Raw genomic sequence first — 15,928 nt, forward strand, 5'->3', positions numbered from 1 at the left:
ATGGATGGACAGAGGGTATCCAATTCCCTCTCTTCGCTCTGCAACAGGGAGTAACAAAACAAACTACCGCTTCAGTATTCATAAAGGAGCTGTATTAAATCTGTGTAACACACTCCAGCTAGATCTAATCTTATAATTAGGTAAGCTGTGATTAACCTACATACTTCTCCAGCTGTGAAAATGTTCAGCATTTGCTCTAATAATGTTTTTGAGTGAAAAGATAAAGTCTGAGTCTTTAAACACCGGCCACTTGAAAAATTACAAATTGGATCTTTAAAAGCTGAACAGAAACAAAGGGTTTTCCATATTCTAAGACAAATAAACCTTATTGAAGCCTTAAAAAGGCAGAATTAAAGCACACTGGCAGCAGAACTCTCCCAAGACTCACTGACTAATTCCTCGTGTGATCTGAGCTCAAATTAGTGACAGAACCGTGTGAGGCATCAGACAGCCGTTAGAGCTAATGCGGAGTAAGAAGTCGTTTTAGGCTAATTTTCTTCATAGCAATTTCCATGAAGGCGCTCCTGACATCTTCTACATGCACACACACACACACACACACACAAACCTCACACAGGAAAGAAACAGGACTCTCAATGACAGCTCAGTTTCATCCAATTACTTTACATCAGTTTCCTTGCTGCAACATCCATTTTCCATCCAATTATCAGTCATTCATCGGCCTCATCCTGAAGTTGGCCGTGACCCGTAATACGACCGGGGGATTCTGGGCATGTGCTGCACCTGGGGCCGGATCTGAAGTTTGATACTGAGCTGGTGTTAACACTCTGATCCACCTCACAGACACAATTTCCCCTCCTGGACATGCTTAAAGTCAGAATTAATTACTCAGTAATTCTTAAACAAGTATGGAGAACTGACATCAACTTACATGATTTTTTTTTTAAGTCAGCTACTGAAAGACCTGTTGCATCTCTATTTTGTTAGGTTTTTATTATAAAACAAGGTATTTCACTCACATTTGTCTTGTCAACACTTATAGCTTTCAGTGTGGTTGCCATGTTTTTACAAAATGAAAGCATTAAGTGTAAATGGTGATAATTTGGATAAAAAAAATAAACAGGTCTACGTATTGACTATTACTACAACAAAACTCTACAAATAACCTGTGTTGCCTATATTGCAATCATGGCATTAATGAGTTTGAAAGTAACCATCAAATTGACCTATCACCATCCTTTGAGCATGTAACGACACCTGCTTTACGTAATTCTATCTGTAAACTGAGGCTAAAGGAAGTAAGATATATGATGAAGTGGTTCATTGAATGCAAAGCTTCAAAGTGGAAAAACGTCCCTGATGTTAAAACACTGATGTGTTATAAAATCTACATCTTTTATACATGAATACAGTTGTCTAATTAAATGTAATAACTTCAGACAGTTCTTACACCGACAGACGCATATTGTATATACTTAAACAAAAGAAAGAGAAAAAGCGATACATTTAAAGTTACATTGATGACACACAAGTCTGCAGCAATCATTATCCAACAGTGAAAGACCATGGAGGATGGAATATAACAAAATGAAATAAATAAATACATAATGCAAACATAACAATTAAATGTATCGTTGAATTGATAAATACATCATTAAATCATTAAATATGCAATTGAATTATTAAAAACACCATTAAATAATGAAATATACCTTTTAAATTATTTCATGATTTATTTATTTATTTAATTTTGTCACCTTGCGTCCTCCAGTAACACGGTGGAATTATGTTAACTGTCAGTCTCACTCGTCAAACTCAGTGGGCGGGACGCCTGACTGGCTGCTCCTCACCGTTAGCAAAGACAAATCGAGCGCAGATAATGGATTGATAATAGATCAGACCAAAGCAATGGATTTCACATGATCAGCATTAGTCCCGCCCACTGAGTTTAAAGCATGAGACTGACAGTTAACATCATTTCATGGTGACACATGAGGGTGGAATGTGACAAAACTAAATACATAAATCATGAAATAAATAATTTAATGACATATTTAATGATTTAATGATTTATTGAATATATAAATTATACATTTCATTATTATGTATTTATTTATTTCATTTTGTCACATCCCATCCTCCATAAAAGACCACTCACTCACGGGGACTTTCTTTTTCTTTTCCACCCGCAACTAAACATCTACACCAGCTAAAACCAACCTAACATAAAGAGATTTATACCTCCCTACATGGTATTGTTTGCATGATGATAGAATGGTAACACGTTTTATAAATAAACATTTTATTTTGCTCAAAAAGGAATTAAGAATCTAAACACTGCAGTAAATTATCAGTTTGGGTTGCCAGGCAACTCGTTACGAGCGAGTGTAAAAGATGGTCAGCAACACAGCAGCAGAGAGAAGACGGTTGTGATGGCTTAGAATTTGTTGAAAACAAAAAAATAACTTGAAACGTGAAAGAAAGTTGTGCAAAGATTTGAAGATCTACCAGATAATTTCTGATAATATAAATGATAACTGGTAATTATCTCTGGCATATAACACATGAAACAGTGTGTGAACACAGTGCAGCTCTTACTTCTTGATGCTGCCTCTCAAACAATCTTAAGGACTGTGTGTGCTTTTATGATTTGTGACTGACATTGCAGCCAACAATCCGTGCACTTATTCATTCATTCATTGAAACCTCCTTGTTGTCCTGCCACCTGCACAGTGTCCCTCTCCTCTGAGCCGCAGAACACAGGAGATGGACACAAGCTACCTGTAACTCCAGAGGATGAAGATGAATGGATGGATGGTTGAAGACTGCAACGATAAATGCCATTCTTCATCCATCCATCAATTTTCTTTACCTGCTTGTTCCTGCTCACGGATAAATGAAGCTGGTGCCAGTATCCAACTGTCACTGGGTGAAAAGGCAGGATACACTCTGAACAGGTTGCCAGTCCATCACAGGGCAGCAACGAGACAAATGAGATAGGCATTCATTCAAACTCTCACCCGGGACCATTTTAAAGCATCCAAACAACCTAGTACACGTTTTATGGCTGTGCGATGCGACCGAGGATGTAATGCACAAGAACTAAATGTACACTCCATTCAGAGCTTTCCCAGCGTTGTTTTTTTAATTTTTTGCACTGTTGTCAATAATCGTTATGAAATTATGAAATGTATGAATAATACAATGGTAATTGTAAATGGACTGTACTTATTTAGCACCATTCTGTCTTATCAAGATACACAAAGTGCTTTACGCTACAATCTGTGTCCTCATTTATCCATTCATATAGCACTCTGCTCGATCTATACAAATAATAGTCAGTGCTTTATCGCATTCATACACTGATGAAGCACACATCAGAGGCAATGAGGGGTTTAGTGTCTTGCCCAGGGACACTTCAGCATGTGACTGCTGGTGGAATCGAACAACCAACTCTTACAATGAGGGATGACTGCTCTAACCAGCCACAGCTGCCCCACAGAAAAAGGGTGAGTGGTGGTGCAGAGGCTAGCAAAGGTGGGACTGTGATCGGAAGACTGCGGGGTTGACTCCCATCATGTTAAAACACTCACACCTGCCTCCACCCTCACTTTCCCCACTCTGGGCCTTAGAGCAAGGTCCTTAACCCCCACGCTCTGCTCCCCAGGTTGCTCTAGATGGCAGCTCTCTGCTCCACACAGAGGGCTGTGGTAGCTCGATAGTCTGTGGTTGTGTCAAGAACGACATCCGGAGTAAAAATAATTGCCAAGTCTTCATACAAGTTATTTTGCAGTGGCGACCCCTGAAGAAGGGAGCAGCCGAAAGAAACAAAAGGATGTTGTCTACACTCTAAAGACATCAGGTTATGTGGCAGGTGTCACATCAGTCCTGAAAACTGCAATATGCGCACAGATGCTTCCTTTCACATTTCAGCAACTTCAACATTTGTTTTTCTTTACGTTGCTCGTCTGCGCCATCAAAACCTAAAAAAAACCAGAACAGTTTTGAACTAAAAAGCTACAAATATGTTGACGACCTGTGCAGGGTGCAGCCTGTTACATGCCCAACAAAAGCTGGGATGCACCCCCATGACCCTGAACAGAACAAATATGCGTCTGAAAATGGATAAATTATGAGTATTAATACAACTACCTCATATATTGTTTTGACTAGTGCTTAACTGAATGTTTATGTACTTGTTTTGTTTGTTTGGGGGAGTGGTGGCGCAGAGGTTAGAAGATGGGCTTGGGATCGGAAAGTTGCAGGTTCAGCTCCCGGTACCGTCAACATCAAAATGTGGGTGGAAAAGGTGAAACACCCACACCTCCCTCCACCCACATTCGCCCCACCCTGGGCCCCTGAGCAAGGCCCTTAACCCCCACCATCTGCTCACTAAACAGGTCTCTCTTGAAAATGAGTTCTCGTGGCTCAATGAGACTACCTAGGTAAATAAAATAAATAAAATAAAAATGTCATGATAAATAATTTTAATATTTTCCAAAGAGTAAGTTAGTACTAATGACATAAATATGCTTGTATTGTATATGATGATAATACATTTTCTGCCAGGAATTTAATTGATAATGACTTTGTATTAGAATGTTTATGTGCAACAAGTTGCAGATGATGCATTCAAGTGACGGCAGTGCTGCTATGTTCAGCAACACAATCCGCATCAACCCAGTGGGTGTTTGGAAAGAGGAACACTGACACAACAAAAGACAGATTGATTCATTTTGTCCAGTTCCCTGTTAAACCTATTTATACTTTTGGGGACATTCTTGGGTTTTGGAGGTTACTCTTCTATCAAGGGATGAATGTCACTAAAATACTTAAGGGTCTGAGTAAGTTGCAATATTACTTATATATCAAGCTAAAAGGATTCCTAGACATAAATTCTGATTTAAAAAAATAAACTAAAGCTGATGTTTTATTGACAAGAATGAATAATTAGGACATGTATAGCAAAAGGAGAAGAAATAAAACATCTGCAAACATTGTCTAAATTCAACTTTTATATGACTGAAGCAAATGATCTCATCATCCAGTCTCATTTGCAGGCTTTCCATATCACTTTGGGTCAAATTTAACAAAACAACATGTTTGTGTTATTAAATAACTTTGAAAATGTTATTTTAGCTACTGTTTGCACATAACTCCAGTTCTGGCCTCCCTTCACTGGCTCCCAGTTCACTTTTGAATTCATTTTAAAATCCTTCTGTGTGTTTTTAAATCTCTGAATAATTCTGCTCTCTCTTATCTCGCTGATCTGCTGCAGCCATATGTCCCATGACGCTCTCTGAGGTCAGCAGGTCAGATGCTTTTATTGGGTCCAAGCACTCGTTTTGAGCTCTAAAGGTGACAGAACCTTCTCTGTTGCAGGTCCAAAACTGTGGAACGAGTTAGCACTGCAGGTCAGGCAGGCTCCTTCTATCACTGTTTTTAAGTCTTGCTTAAAAACTCACTTATTCCCTGGTTTTTGACACTGTGTGAGTTGATTTAATTGTCTCTATTCTAATATGTTAGTTTTTCTTTACCTATTTGGATTTATGTATTTTATCCTGTGTCCTTTGCTTTGTTCTGCTCTACAGCACGTTGGTTGGCCTTGTTGCAGTTTTAAGTGCTTTATAAATAAAGTGGCATGGTATGGTATGATGTTTTTCTTTCATGTAGGCCTTTTTAAAATGGGTTGTTACTGACCTTTGCAAGTTGTATATCTTTTTTTTTTCCACAAAGAGAGGAAATCCACATGCCAACATTCAATTTTCTTCCAGTAGTTGCTGAGTTACCCCGGTGAGTGAAAGTGTTAACCTTTTGAAAAGGCACTAAAATCTAATTTAAAATAGTTTTTCTTGTTTTCCAAAAAATCATTTTCACTTGTTGTGAAATCAAATAATTGTCAAACCCAAAACTCTATTTTTTAAATGACTTTAGTCATTGGTGAACTAAACATTAACTTGTAAATGAAACGCGTTTCTTTTTCAATCGTCTGTTTCCTGTTCAGAAGTCTCCACAGTGAGTCATCCTCCTACACCTCATTTGGTCACTTTCAAGCTACTCCTCTACATACCTCTGAACTGTTTCCTTAAATCTATCTTTTAGAGATTATTGGTGTTGTAAAGTGCTGACTGATCATATATTTGCTTTCGTTCCACACAGCATATTGATGATAACATTACCATGAAGCACGGCAGCACAGTCAGTGAGTGCACAAACGTCTTGTCTGCTCGTGTGGTAAATCTCAAAGCTGTGGGCAAATAAGTGACGTTTTGGGATCTGCACACATCTTAGACACGATGTGTGTCCTCTCAGCGTGCAGCCAGCGAGCTTAGTCACGGTAATCGATGAAAGCTGCTGCACCTCCTACAGACGCCACACATTCCTGCTGCTGAGCCACACAGGCTAGGTGTGAACTTCTCATCCCTCTCATGGAGAGACCACAGGAAGTGAATAAACTGCTCAATTTAATGGAATAAATGAACTTTATTAAGTGTGTAATCTTCCGTCTTTGTGCCATTAGAGTTGGAGAGAAAATACCACGTTTGAGATAAAATAATTACTCTTTTAGTGGATAGAAATCATAAGCAGAGTGACCACAGTCTGACTTCCAACTATTATTAATTGTAAATCAGTTTTAAAATACCCATCCATCCATCCATCCATTTTCTTCCACTTATTCGTGGTCAGCAGACTAAGTAGGGAGGCCCAGACTTCCCTCTCCCGAGCCACTTGGGCCAGTTCCTCCGGGGGAATCCCAATGTATTCCCAGGCCAGCCGAGAAACATAGTCCCTCCAGCATGTCCTGGTCTCCTCCCGGTGGGACGTGTCCAGAAAACCTCACCAGGGAGGCATCCAGGAGGCATCCTAACCAGATGCCCAAACCACCTCAACTGACTCCTTGACATGGAGAAGCAGCGGCTCTACTTGGGTGTACACATGAATGACAACCTCAGCTGGAGCAACAACACCACCAGCCTGATCAAGAAAGCTCATCAGAGACTCTACTTCCTCAGACGGCTGAGGCGAGCTGGTCTGGGAAGCTCAGTCCTCATCTCCTTCTACAGGTGTGCAGTGGAGAGCATCCTGTGCTCCAGCATCAACGTGTGGCATGGAGGCTGCACAGCTGCAGAAAGAAAAGCTTTGCAGAGAGTGGTGAAGGCTGCACAGAAATCTGTTGGAATCAGCCTCCCCACCATCACAGACATCTACACCTCCAGATGCAGGAAGAGGGACACCTGCATCATGGAGGACACCACTCACCCAGCACACACACTTTTTGCCCCATTCCCCTCAAGAAGGAGGTTAAGGAGCATTAAGTGTAGAACCACTAGACGGAGGAACAGCTTCTACCCTGAGGCTGTTAGACTCATGAATCTCTAACTAGAATAATCACTGTGAAAAACCATATCATGTTGCTGCTGATCTGTTTCATGTTGCTGCTGATCTGTTTCAATGTTGATGTGTTCATGCGTGCACATCTGCTCACAGACTCATGTTCATGTTTGTGCTGATGTTCAATGTTTTATGTTATGAGTGCTTAGTGTATATTTAGTTGATGTTTTTCTTGGTTCATATCTTAGATGTTATTACTGTTTTTCTTATACATTTTATTGTTGGATGTAACTGGGACCCTGTGTACATAATTTCGCTCCACCACATGTACCACATGAGGTGCGAATGACAATAAAGAAACTCCGACTCTGACTCTCTGACTCTGATTAAGGATGAGTGTTTTTAAATGTTCCTGTCATAATCAAGTGTCAGTCATGTCAAACGATCTTTAGATTGTTTTATAATAAAAACTTGGAAAAACATATATAAATTATATAAAAGTATTCACAAATGCTAGAGCTTTCAATTTGATACAACATTTCCTTTCATTTAAAATATTTTAGATCTTTGTTTTTGGTAATGTTGGCAGAGTTGACGCCTCTCAGCAAGAAGGTCGCCAGATCGAGTCCCGGTCAGAGGACTTTTTGGGGTGGAGTTTCCATGTTCTCTCCGTGCATGCGTAGGTTTCCTCCCACAGACCAAAAACATGCATGTTAGTCTGATTGATAACTCTAAACTGTCTCCAGGTGTGAGTGAGAGAGTGAATGGTTGTTTGTCTCGTTTGTCTCTATGTGTCCTCGTGATGGGCTGGAGACCTGTCCAGGGTGTCCCCTGCCTCTCGCACAGTGACTGCTGGACATGGACACCAGTGACCCCCATGACCCGAAAAGAAAGGAAAATAACATATGGATGGAGGGATGTTTTCGTCCATGTGCTTGATTAAATCTGGGTGTCCTGTCTGTTGCTTGGTTACCTGTTTGTATCGATGGGGCATCAGCTGAAGAAGCTGCAGAGTGCTAAAAGGAGGGATTCATGGAACTAATCAAATGCTAGTTAAAGAGGTTTTATTCTGAATTTGGAAAAGGAGACATTTGTCTATAAAGACAAAGTATGTGTTCATGTGCTGTTCTCTTATCTGTTTAAATCAGTTAAACAGCTGTAAATGTATATATACATACATGCACTGAGTTTTGTAATAATTTTTATCTTTTGTATCAAGAATAAAGAGAAAGTTAGCATAAATAAAAATGAATTTGCTGAAAGATGGAAATTGCTAATCAAAGAATGACAGCAAAAAAAAAAAAAATCACAAATTTAGAAGCGAAACTTTAACTTCTTCATATTTAAAAACGAGGCTGGTGTCAAAACAAGGAGGCAGTCTTCACAGGCACATTGGAAAGCAACAAACTTTCCTTCTATCAAATGTGATAACAACATTGTGCTCATGCTATTTATTGTTAAGAAGAAGTTAAAGCTATCATGCTCTTTAGAGTTATATACTTAAATTTACACTTTTGTCAAAAGAAGAAAAAAAATGTATGAAGGAGTCAGAACATGTTCACTCGCTCATCCATGATGCAGATCATTCTAATACCTGTACATCATGTTATAGACCTACACCACTTCTAGATGAGTGTGGAGCTTGACATGGAGGATCTATCAGAGTACATTTGAACATCTGTGCTGTTTTCTGCTCCAGATTGATTCAAAGCAGACCGACTCTTACATTTTCTAATGATTCAGACTGCACGGTGCACACAGATTCTTTAAAGATACCCCTTACAGTCTTTCAAGTGGTTTGCTCCGATGCAGAAACTCCCGTGCAGATGTTATGAAGCCAAGATGACCGGTGAGAGCCCCGAAGGAAGAGTTTGGAGCTTCTATTTCCATCGCAGATGCTACAACATCTGCAATATTATGGGCTATTATTGAGTGCACACAGAATTTGGATTAACCAGCTGCTCTGAAATGCCTTTCTTCTCGTTTATTCTCAAACAAGCCAGAGCCAGCTGACAGCTGAATCAGCGCTAAGCTGTCTACTGTAAACTCTGAGTGATGGAGATTAATAAATGAGCAGAAATTTATATACAGTTCAACTAGTTCAACCTGAAACTGGCTACAAGATCATTTATGAAGGTCACAAGATGGTCATAAAAAATCACAAAGGAACATTTCTTCACCGTCACGCCACACAGATTTAGTTAACTCCAGACAACATAAAATAAGGTGCCCAACAGGATAAAACATTTTCAGAGGAAAGGCTGGTCTAACATCAGGTAGCTTACTTTGGTTGCTGATTTTTTTCTAGAATTGCGCCGCTCAAGGTGGCTGCATGTTGGAGCAGTTCTGTTACTTTCATTCTGAGATTTTGCTTTTGGAAACTTTAATTCCTCTTTTTCTGGATGTAAATCTCATTTTTTGGATGATTGTTTCCTCTGGTATCGAATGCTGTGCAGCTGGAAGTATTTTTACTGAAACTTTCCTTAGTTTTGGACATTTGTTATGATGCGTAACCATGGCAACAAGGCAGTTTTCTACAACAACAGCAGCTAAATAACATCTCAAAACCTGAAATAATATCTCAACTATGGCCCCAACTCTCAAATGAGTTGAAAAGGATGTTTTATGGACGCATTCTCATCTACCTGCCAGCTGTGCCTGACCACTGAGATCCTGGAACTAGCAGGAAACATGGCTCACGACAGCGGAAGAACAGGATCGTCCCTCAGCACCTACAGTTGGCTGTCTGCAGCTATGAGGAGCTCGGCAGACTTCTGGGAGGAGTGGCCATCGCTCTGGGAGGAGTTCTGCCCGGCATTCAAGCGGTCCTACAGTCCAGGGGAACCAAGAGGCCAGCCGAGTCTGGGTGGACGGATCGGACGGCATCTGCAGCCAGTTTCTTAGGATCCACTGTGGGATGGACCTTTACAAGAGATCCTTCCTGTCTACAGCCATCAGCATCTATAACATCTTAATGAAATGATAACGAGTTACAACAACAAAATAATTTCCCTCTGGGATTAATAAAGTATTTTTGAATTGAATTGAATTGCATTATGAAGTGTTGACTGCTTTAGAGAAAAATAATCTAGACGGCTTTTAATGGAAGACACTTAAATCATAAAAAATAGATGGTAGTTGAAAAAAATATCTCCGCTATTCATCTTGAAGACGATAAACTGGGACCTACAAGAATATATAGAGTTTAAGTCATGAATAAAATATGTAATGTTTATTGTTTTTTTTTTTTAAGAGAATGGGTTCTTGGTTTGGTTCTGCCAACTTACAGTGTATTTACTCTTCAGCAGTTCCAGTTTTAGACTAATCCTTCTTATTTGGTTCTGCAATGGATACATAAATAAATAAATAAATAAAACTGATGCCAAGAAAATACTGGCTTCAACACTGGTACCACTTTAGCATAAAACTCCAAATTGTCGAGATCTGGTGTTGTTAGAACCCAAAGTGCAGGCAAGCCAAGGAGACTCGGAGACTAAAATAGGAATTAAATTATTACTGAAAACAAAACGAAGCTGACGGGGCAGCAAACTTACATAAATGCTGGAGGACATGGAGGAAAGATAGGAACATGAAGCTTGGTAGTAAATAATGCCCAGGCAACGAGGGAACACAGAGACGCAGAATATAAAGGGACTCGAGCACAAGGAGATGGGAATGCATCTACGGCACCTCATTTTCAACTCATTTGACATTATATATGAATGGTAACCAAAGAACCCATAAAAAAACTTCCAAAAAGATTAAAGGTGAACTCCAAGGTCAAGGTACATCCATGTCAGATTGTACCATCTGTCACTGTTTGAAAGTAGACATTATGGAAGATAACTGAGGAGGACACCAAATCATAAATAAGTGGAACAGGAATTTGACAAAATACATATGGACATGCCATAAAGCTTCTGGGAGAATGTCTTTTGGACATGTGAGACAAATCTTGAGATTTTTGGCAACAAGTGCCATCAGATCTGTGATCACAGACCCAAAAATTAAACATACAAAGAACAGAACCTACAGTGAAATATGGAGGAGGCTCGGCTCTGTTCTAGGGCTGCTTTGCTGCATCTGGTACAGTGCAGGTTGCAATGAAAGCTCAAGACTATCAAGGCATTCTGGAGATCAATATGCTGCCCAGTGTCAGAAAGCTTTGTCTCAGCCTCAGGTCATGCATCCTCCATCAGGATAATATGCCAGAATACACAGCTAAAAACACCCAAGAATGGCTCGGAACCAAACATTGGACTGTTCTGAAGTGACCATTTGAGCCCTAAACCTAATCCTGTTGAACATCTGTGGAAAGAGCTGAAACATCTGGAGAAGGAACCATTCAATCTGAGACATCTGGAGCAGTTTGCTCATGAGTAATGGAGCCAAAATAACTGTGAACAGGTGCGGAAGACTCAGAGAGAGTTATAGAAATTGCTTGATTGACTCAAAATATTGTGTTATATATTGTCACCATTGTATGTTCCCATACAATGGTGAAATTGTCTTTCTGCATTTAACCCATCCACCACCAGGTGGTGCGGTGGGCGACTATTGGGGGCACTCAAGGAGCATTTGGGGATAGGGTGTGTTGCTCAGAGACACCATGAGATGTGCAATGACTGGGGATCGAGCCTGGGACTTTAGTGTCCCGGGTCAGCTGCCCTGCCTCTCCCCCATGTCGGCCCCTAAAAGAAGAGCATCAAAGTAATAGGTATATGGTACCATCCATTTTTGTCAAGACCAATTTGATCTTCTTTATAATTCTTGAAAACCATAATTCACAAACAATGGCTTATTTTCCTAAGAAGGCTTTTAATTTTTTTTTTTTTTTATATTATCCCCTATTATTAGTGAACTTTGTAGAGAAAATAAAAATGTCTGTATTTCTTTTCAAATTCAATTTGACATGTTCATGCATGGACATGCAGTTCCTGTTTTTAGTATTTTATATTGCTTTATAATGTAGCTGTTTTTGTTTCATTTTTTTAAATATAATTTCTTCTGTTTTCTTGTCATTTTTTATACTTTTATAAGATTGTCTGCTGTTGTGATCTGTGCTCTTTGTTTAAAACAGGTCTTGTAAATAAGTCCTTGAGGCTCATTGAGACTAGCCTGTATAAATAAAGGTTGAATTTAATTGAAATGTATGTAATTTTAAACCAATCATAAAAATGGTGACAAACCTATAGATAGTTTAGATAAAACTGGTTTTAATACCATCAGACATAGAAACCACCTGTATTTCTAGTCTGAACAGTAAATGGTAAATAGACTGTACTTATTTAGCACCTTTCTATTTTATCAAGATAGTCAAAGCACTTTACAACACAATCTGTGTCCTCATTTACCCATTCATATAGCACTCTACTATATCTATGCAAAAAAATAATCAGAGCTTTATCACATTCAAACACCGATGGGACACACATCGGAGGCAATGAGGGGTTCAGTGTCTTGCCCAGGGACACTTTGGCATGCGACTGCTGGTGGAATCAACCCCCCCAACTCTTGCATTGGAGGATGACTGCTCTAACCACTTAGCCACAGCCGTCACACAGTTTTAAGAGTGGGGCATCTCAACAGTCTAAAAGGTCTCGAAAAAAAACAAACCAACAACAACAACAAAAAAAACCTGGAGTGCAAATCCAACGCCAAAGAAAAAAAACAAGCCCTTCTTTGGCTCAAAGCTTCACGTTTCTCGGTGAGGAAAATGAAGCCCAGAGTGGTAAACTAACAAATTGGAGACAGAAACAGGCGTCCTCATTTAGAGCTGACATGTTTGATTATAATGAGCGCAGATAAAGAAAGACATTTTTCATCTGTGAAATATTCAGACACAGTGACACAAAGACGAAGTGTGAGTTGTTTTGTATATAAAAAGGAGTTTGTTTTGTCACCATATCAGTATGTGTGGGGTTCATTCATTTGTTTGTATGGTTATCTGGCCAAACCTGCTTCAGTTCCACTAATGGACGTCCTAATGAGCTTTTATAATTATAAAATTTATGCATGAGCAATAATCAAATTAGTTATCCTATTTACATAAATTTATTTGTTAACTAAAGTATGTATTGTAAAATACTAAACAGAATGTAAGAACCAAAAGTCTAAATGATTGTTTTATTTGGTTTGCTCAGAATTACTTTTTAAGTTGTTATTTTTCTAATTATTAAAAAAAAAGAGAACAATGATTCCATAACAAGTTATTTGTCTATATTGTTAATCGGACAAATCTGAGTTGTTTTTTAATTACTTTTTTTAAGACAACTATGTAATCTACACTGAATTATATTGTGTATTATCAGTTTTTGCTGCTTCTGTATTTTTAATCAAACCAAAGATGCACATCCCAGCAGTTCTTTTTTTTTAAATTTATTTTATATAATTTCTGGGCAGGTATCTATTTTCAATGACAATCTCTGTACATTTTTTAAAAGAAAATCTGCTTAATTTTATGGGGAATTACGTTTATAAAGTTGTTACAAACTCGAGTAAAGCACCTTCCTGTTAAAGGCCTATATGTTGTGGCAGACTCTAGCAAATCAGATGTGTGTTTTCAACACAGTAAATGCAAATATGTTATTATCTGTACCATATATTACCAATCATGTTTGTCTTTGCCACATTTTATTTTTCTTCAAATACTTCTAAGATTTTATTTCTACAAATACACTAAATATATTCAACATGATGATTGCTTGGGCATTAGGTCTCTTTAAAACATAGACCCTGCTGTTCACTGAAAGGGTGAATACTTGGAAATGTATAAAAAGTCCACTTTAAGTTCTCAGGATGATATAAAAACTCCACCTCAACTTTAAAATAACAGTTGAGAACATAAAGAATGAATATTTACCACTATAACATACACCTAATATTTTGCATTATTCTTGACTATAACAAATTTGTTAAATGTATCTATAAAACATAAATCCTTCACACAAAGTCAGGCAATGTTTTCTCGACGAGAAGACAGGGTGAAGGAGAGCCCTCATGCCCTGAAGAGACATTTGCTCGGGATATACCATGGATTCCTGGGGCCAGTGGAAGATTCTGTATCTGTCCGTATTGTCCATTAAGGACATAAAAGATGCATACATAATTGGATTTATGATACTGGGATTTCTGCTTTTTGGAATCGGCAGGTTTCTGGCTTATCAACAAATTTGGAAAGCGTCGGCAGCGGACCTGGCATTTTTGAAGCCATGTGTGAAGGAATTTCCCGCGCTTCGAGCGCCCAGACTCAGATGCATTGTGAGCTAAGCTGTAAGCTGGATGCAATTTATGAGAATTCCAGGCCACTTGTGGATTCTGAAACTCGCTGGGGTGAAGAACTCAACCTTGGGGAAGGCTACAAGCCCAGCCAGGTGGAGTGACCATAAAATTTGGTTGTTTGGATTCACCATTGAGAAGTACCAGCAGAACTATGAAGGCAGACATTAAAAAAATCTAGCAGAGTCTGCCTGTCCCAAAACAATTGTTATTATCAAATCTAGCTACCCCAAGTCACCAAAGCATCCCCAGCTCTGCTAGGAAAAGTCTCCTCTTGAAACTCTTCCCCTGGTTCCAGGTTGGGTCAATGGCTGCCCACACCACATATGCATTGAAAGCAGACACATCAAGGATGTTGTGGAACAGTGCCACAGGCCAGCCGGCTGTTGTTTGCTTGCAGGTGTATGCACCAGTAAGCTGCAATAAAAGGAACAATAAATAAGAGATTGGGAACAATACTGAATCGGTTGTACACAAAATGCTGTGATTCACATAAATAAAAATAAAATAAAATGTGTGATGGATGAAACTTTACATTACCTTATCAAGGCAGTCAACACCTCCTTTGTTCAGTCTCCTCAAAGTCTGGATCAAAATCTGTGTTGTCTTCGACTTCCGAGACATCCTCCTCTATCTTTGGTTCAATTTCAGTGCCCTCTTCATCATGTCATGTCCAAAAATCTGGACCAGAACCTCTTCGACAGAGAACCGCTTGGTCAGTCACCTACTCATTGTGCTCAGAGTAAAAGGAGTGCAAGGCAAACACCAAGCTATATACAGTATATGGGATCTGTGCAAAGATGATACATTGATTAGTCTGGAAGGTGTGGTTCACGTGAGGGATGGGCACATAAGCGCGGGAAAGAGATGTGTAACTGCAAAAGACATTGTTCAGTCTGAAATGTGTGTGTGAGTGAGTGAGTGAATGAGTCGGGGTGGTGTGTATGAGGATGTTTTCTGTCTGATGGATGAATGTAGTCTGGATACCCATTCATTTCTTATGGCGATCACTTTTGACCGTGAACACCACAGGTGTAAAAAGGTTGATTAAAACACTCAAAATTCAGTGAAAGAGATGATTATCATTTTTATATGTTCAACTGCATAGTGTGGAGGATATCATAAGGCCTTGACGCAATCAGATCTAAAACACAATATTTATGAGTGTTTTAAGTTGTAAATAGGTCAGATTTTACCCAAACACAACAGGAGGTTTGTATATATATATATTAGAGAGTCAGAGTCTGAGTTTCTTTATTGTCATTCGCACCTCATGTGGTACATGTGGTGGAGCGAAATTATGTACACGTGGTCCCAGTTACATCCAACAATAAAATGTATAAGAAAAACAGTAATA

At 39.1% G+C, this 15,928-nt stretch overlaps 1 protein-coding gene across 1 annotated transcript in view; it reads right to left on the bottom strand.

The window, feature by feature from the left end:
- The window catches only part of htr4 (5-hydroxytryptamine receptor 4), a 113,782-nt gene extending 98,587 nt beyond the window's left edge, over positions 1-15,195 (bottom strand). Inside the window, exons 1-2 of the mRNA XM_037675480.1 lie at positions 15,112-15,195; positions 14,810-14,988 (exon numbers count right to left, since the gene is read on the bottom strand). Coding sequence (XP_037531408.1) covers positions 14,810-14,988; positions 15,112-15,195 — 263 coding nt within the window. The remainder of the gene's footprint in view (positions 1-14,809; positions 14,989-15,111) is intronic.
- Positions 15,196-15,928: the final 733 nt, after the last annotated feature.

This window comes from Nematolebias whitei, chromosome 4 (assembly GCF_014905685.2).
Source record: "Nematolebias whitei isolate Nwh7 chromosome 4, NemWhi1, whole genome shotgun sequence".
Classification (NCBI taxonomy): Eukaryota; Metazoa; Chordata; class Actinopteri; order Cyprinodontiformes; family Rivulidae; genus Nematolebias; species Nematolebias whitei.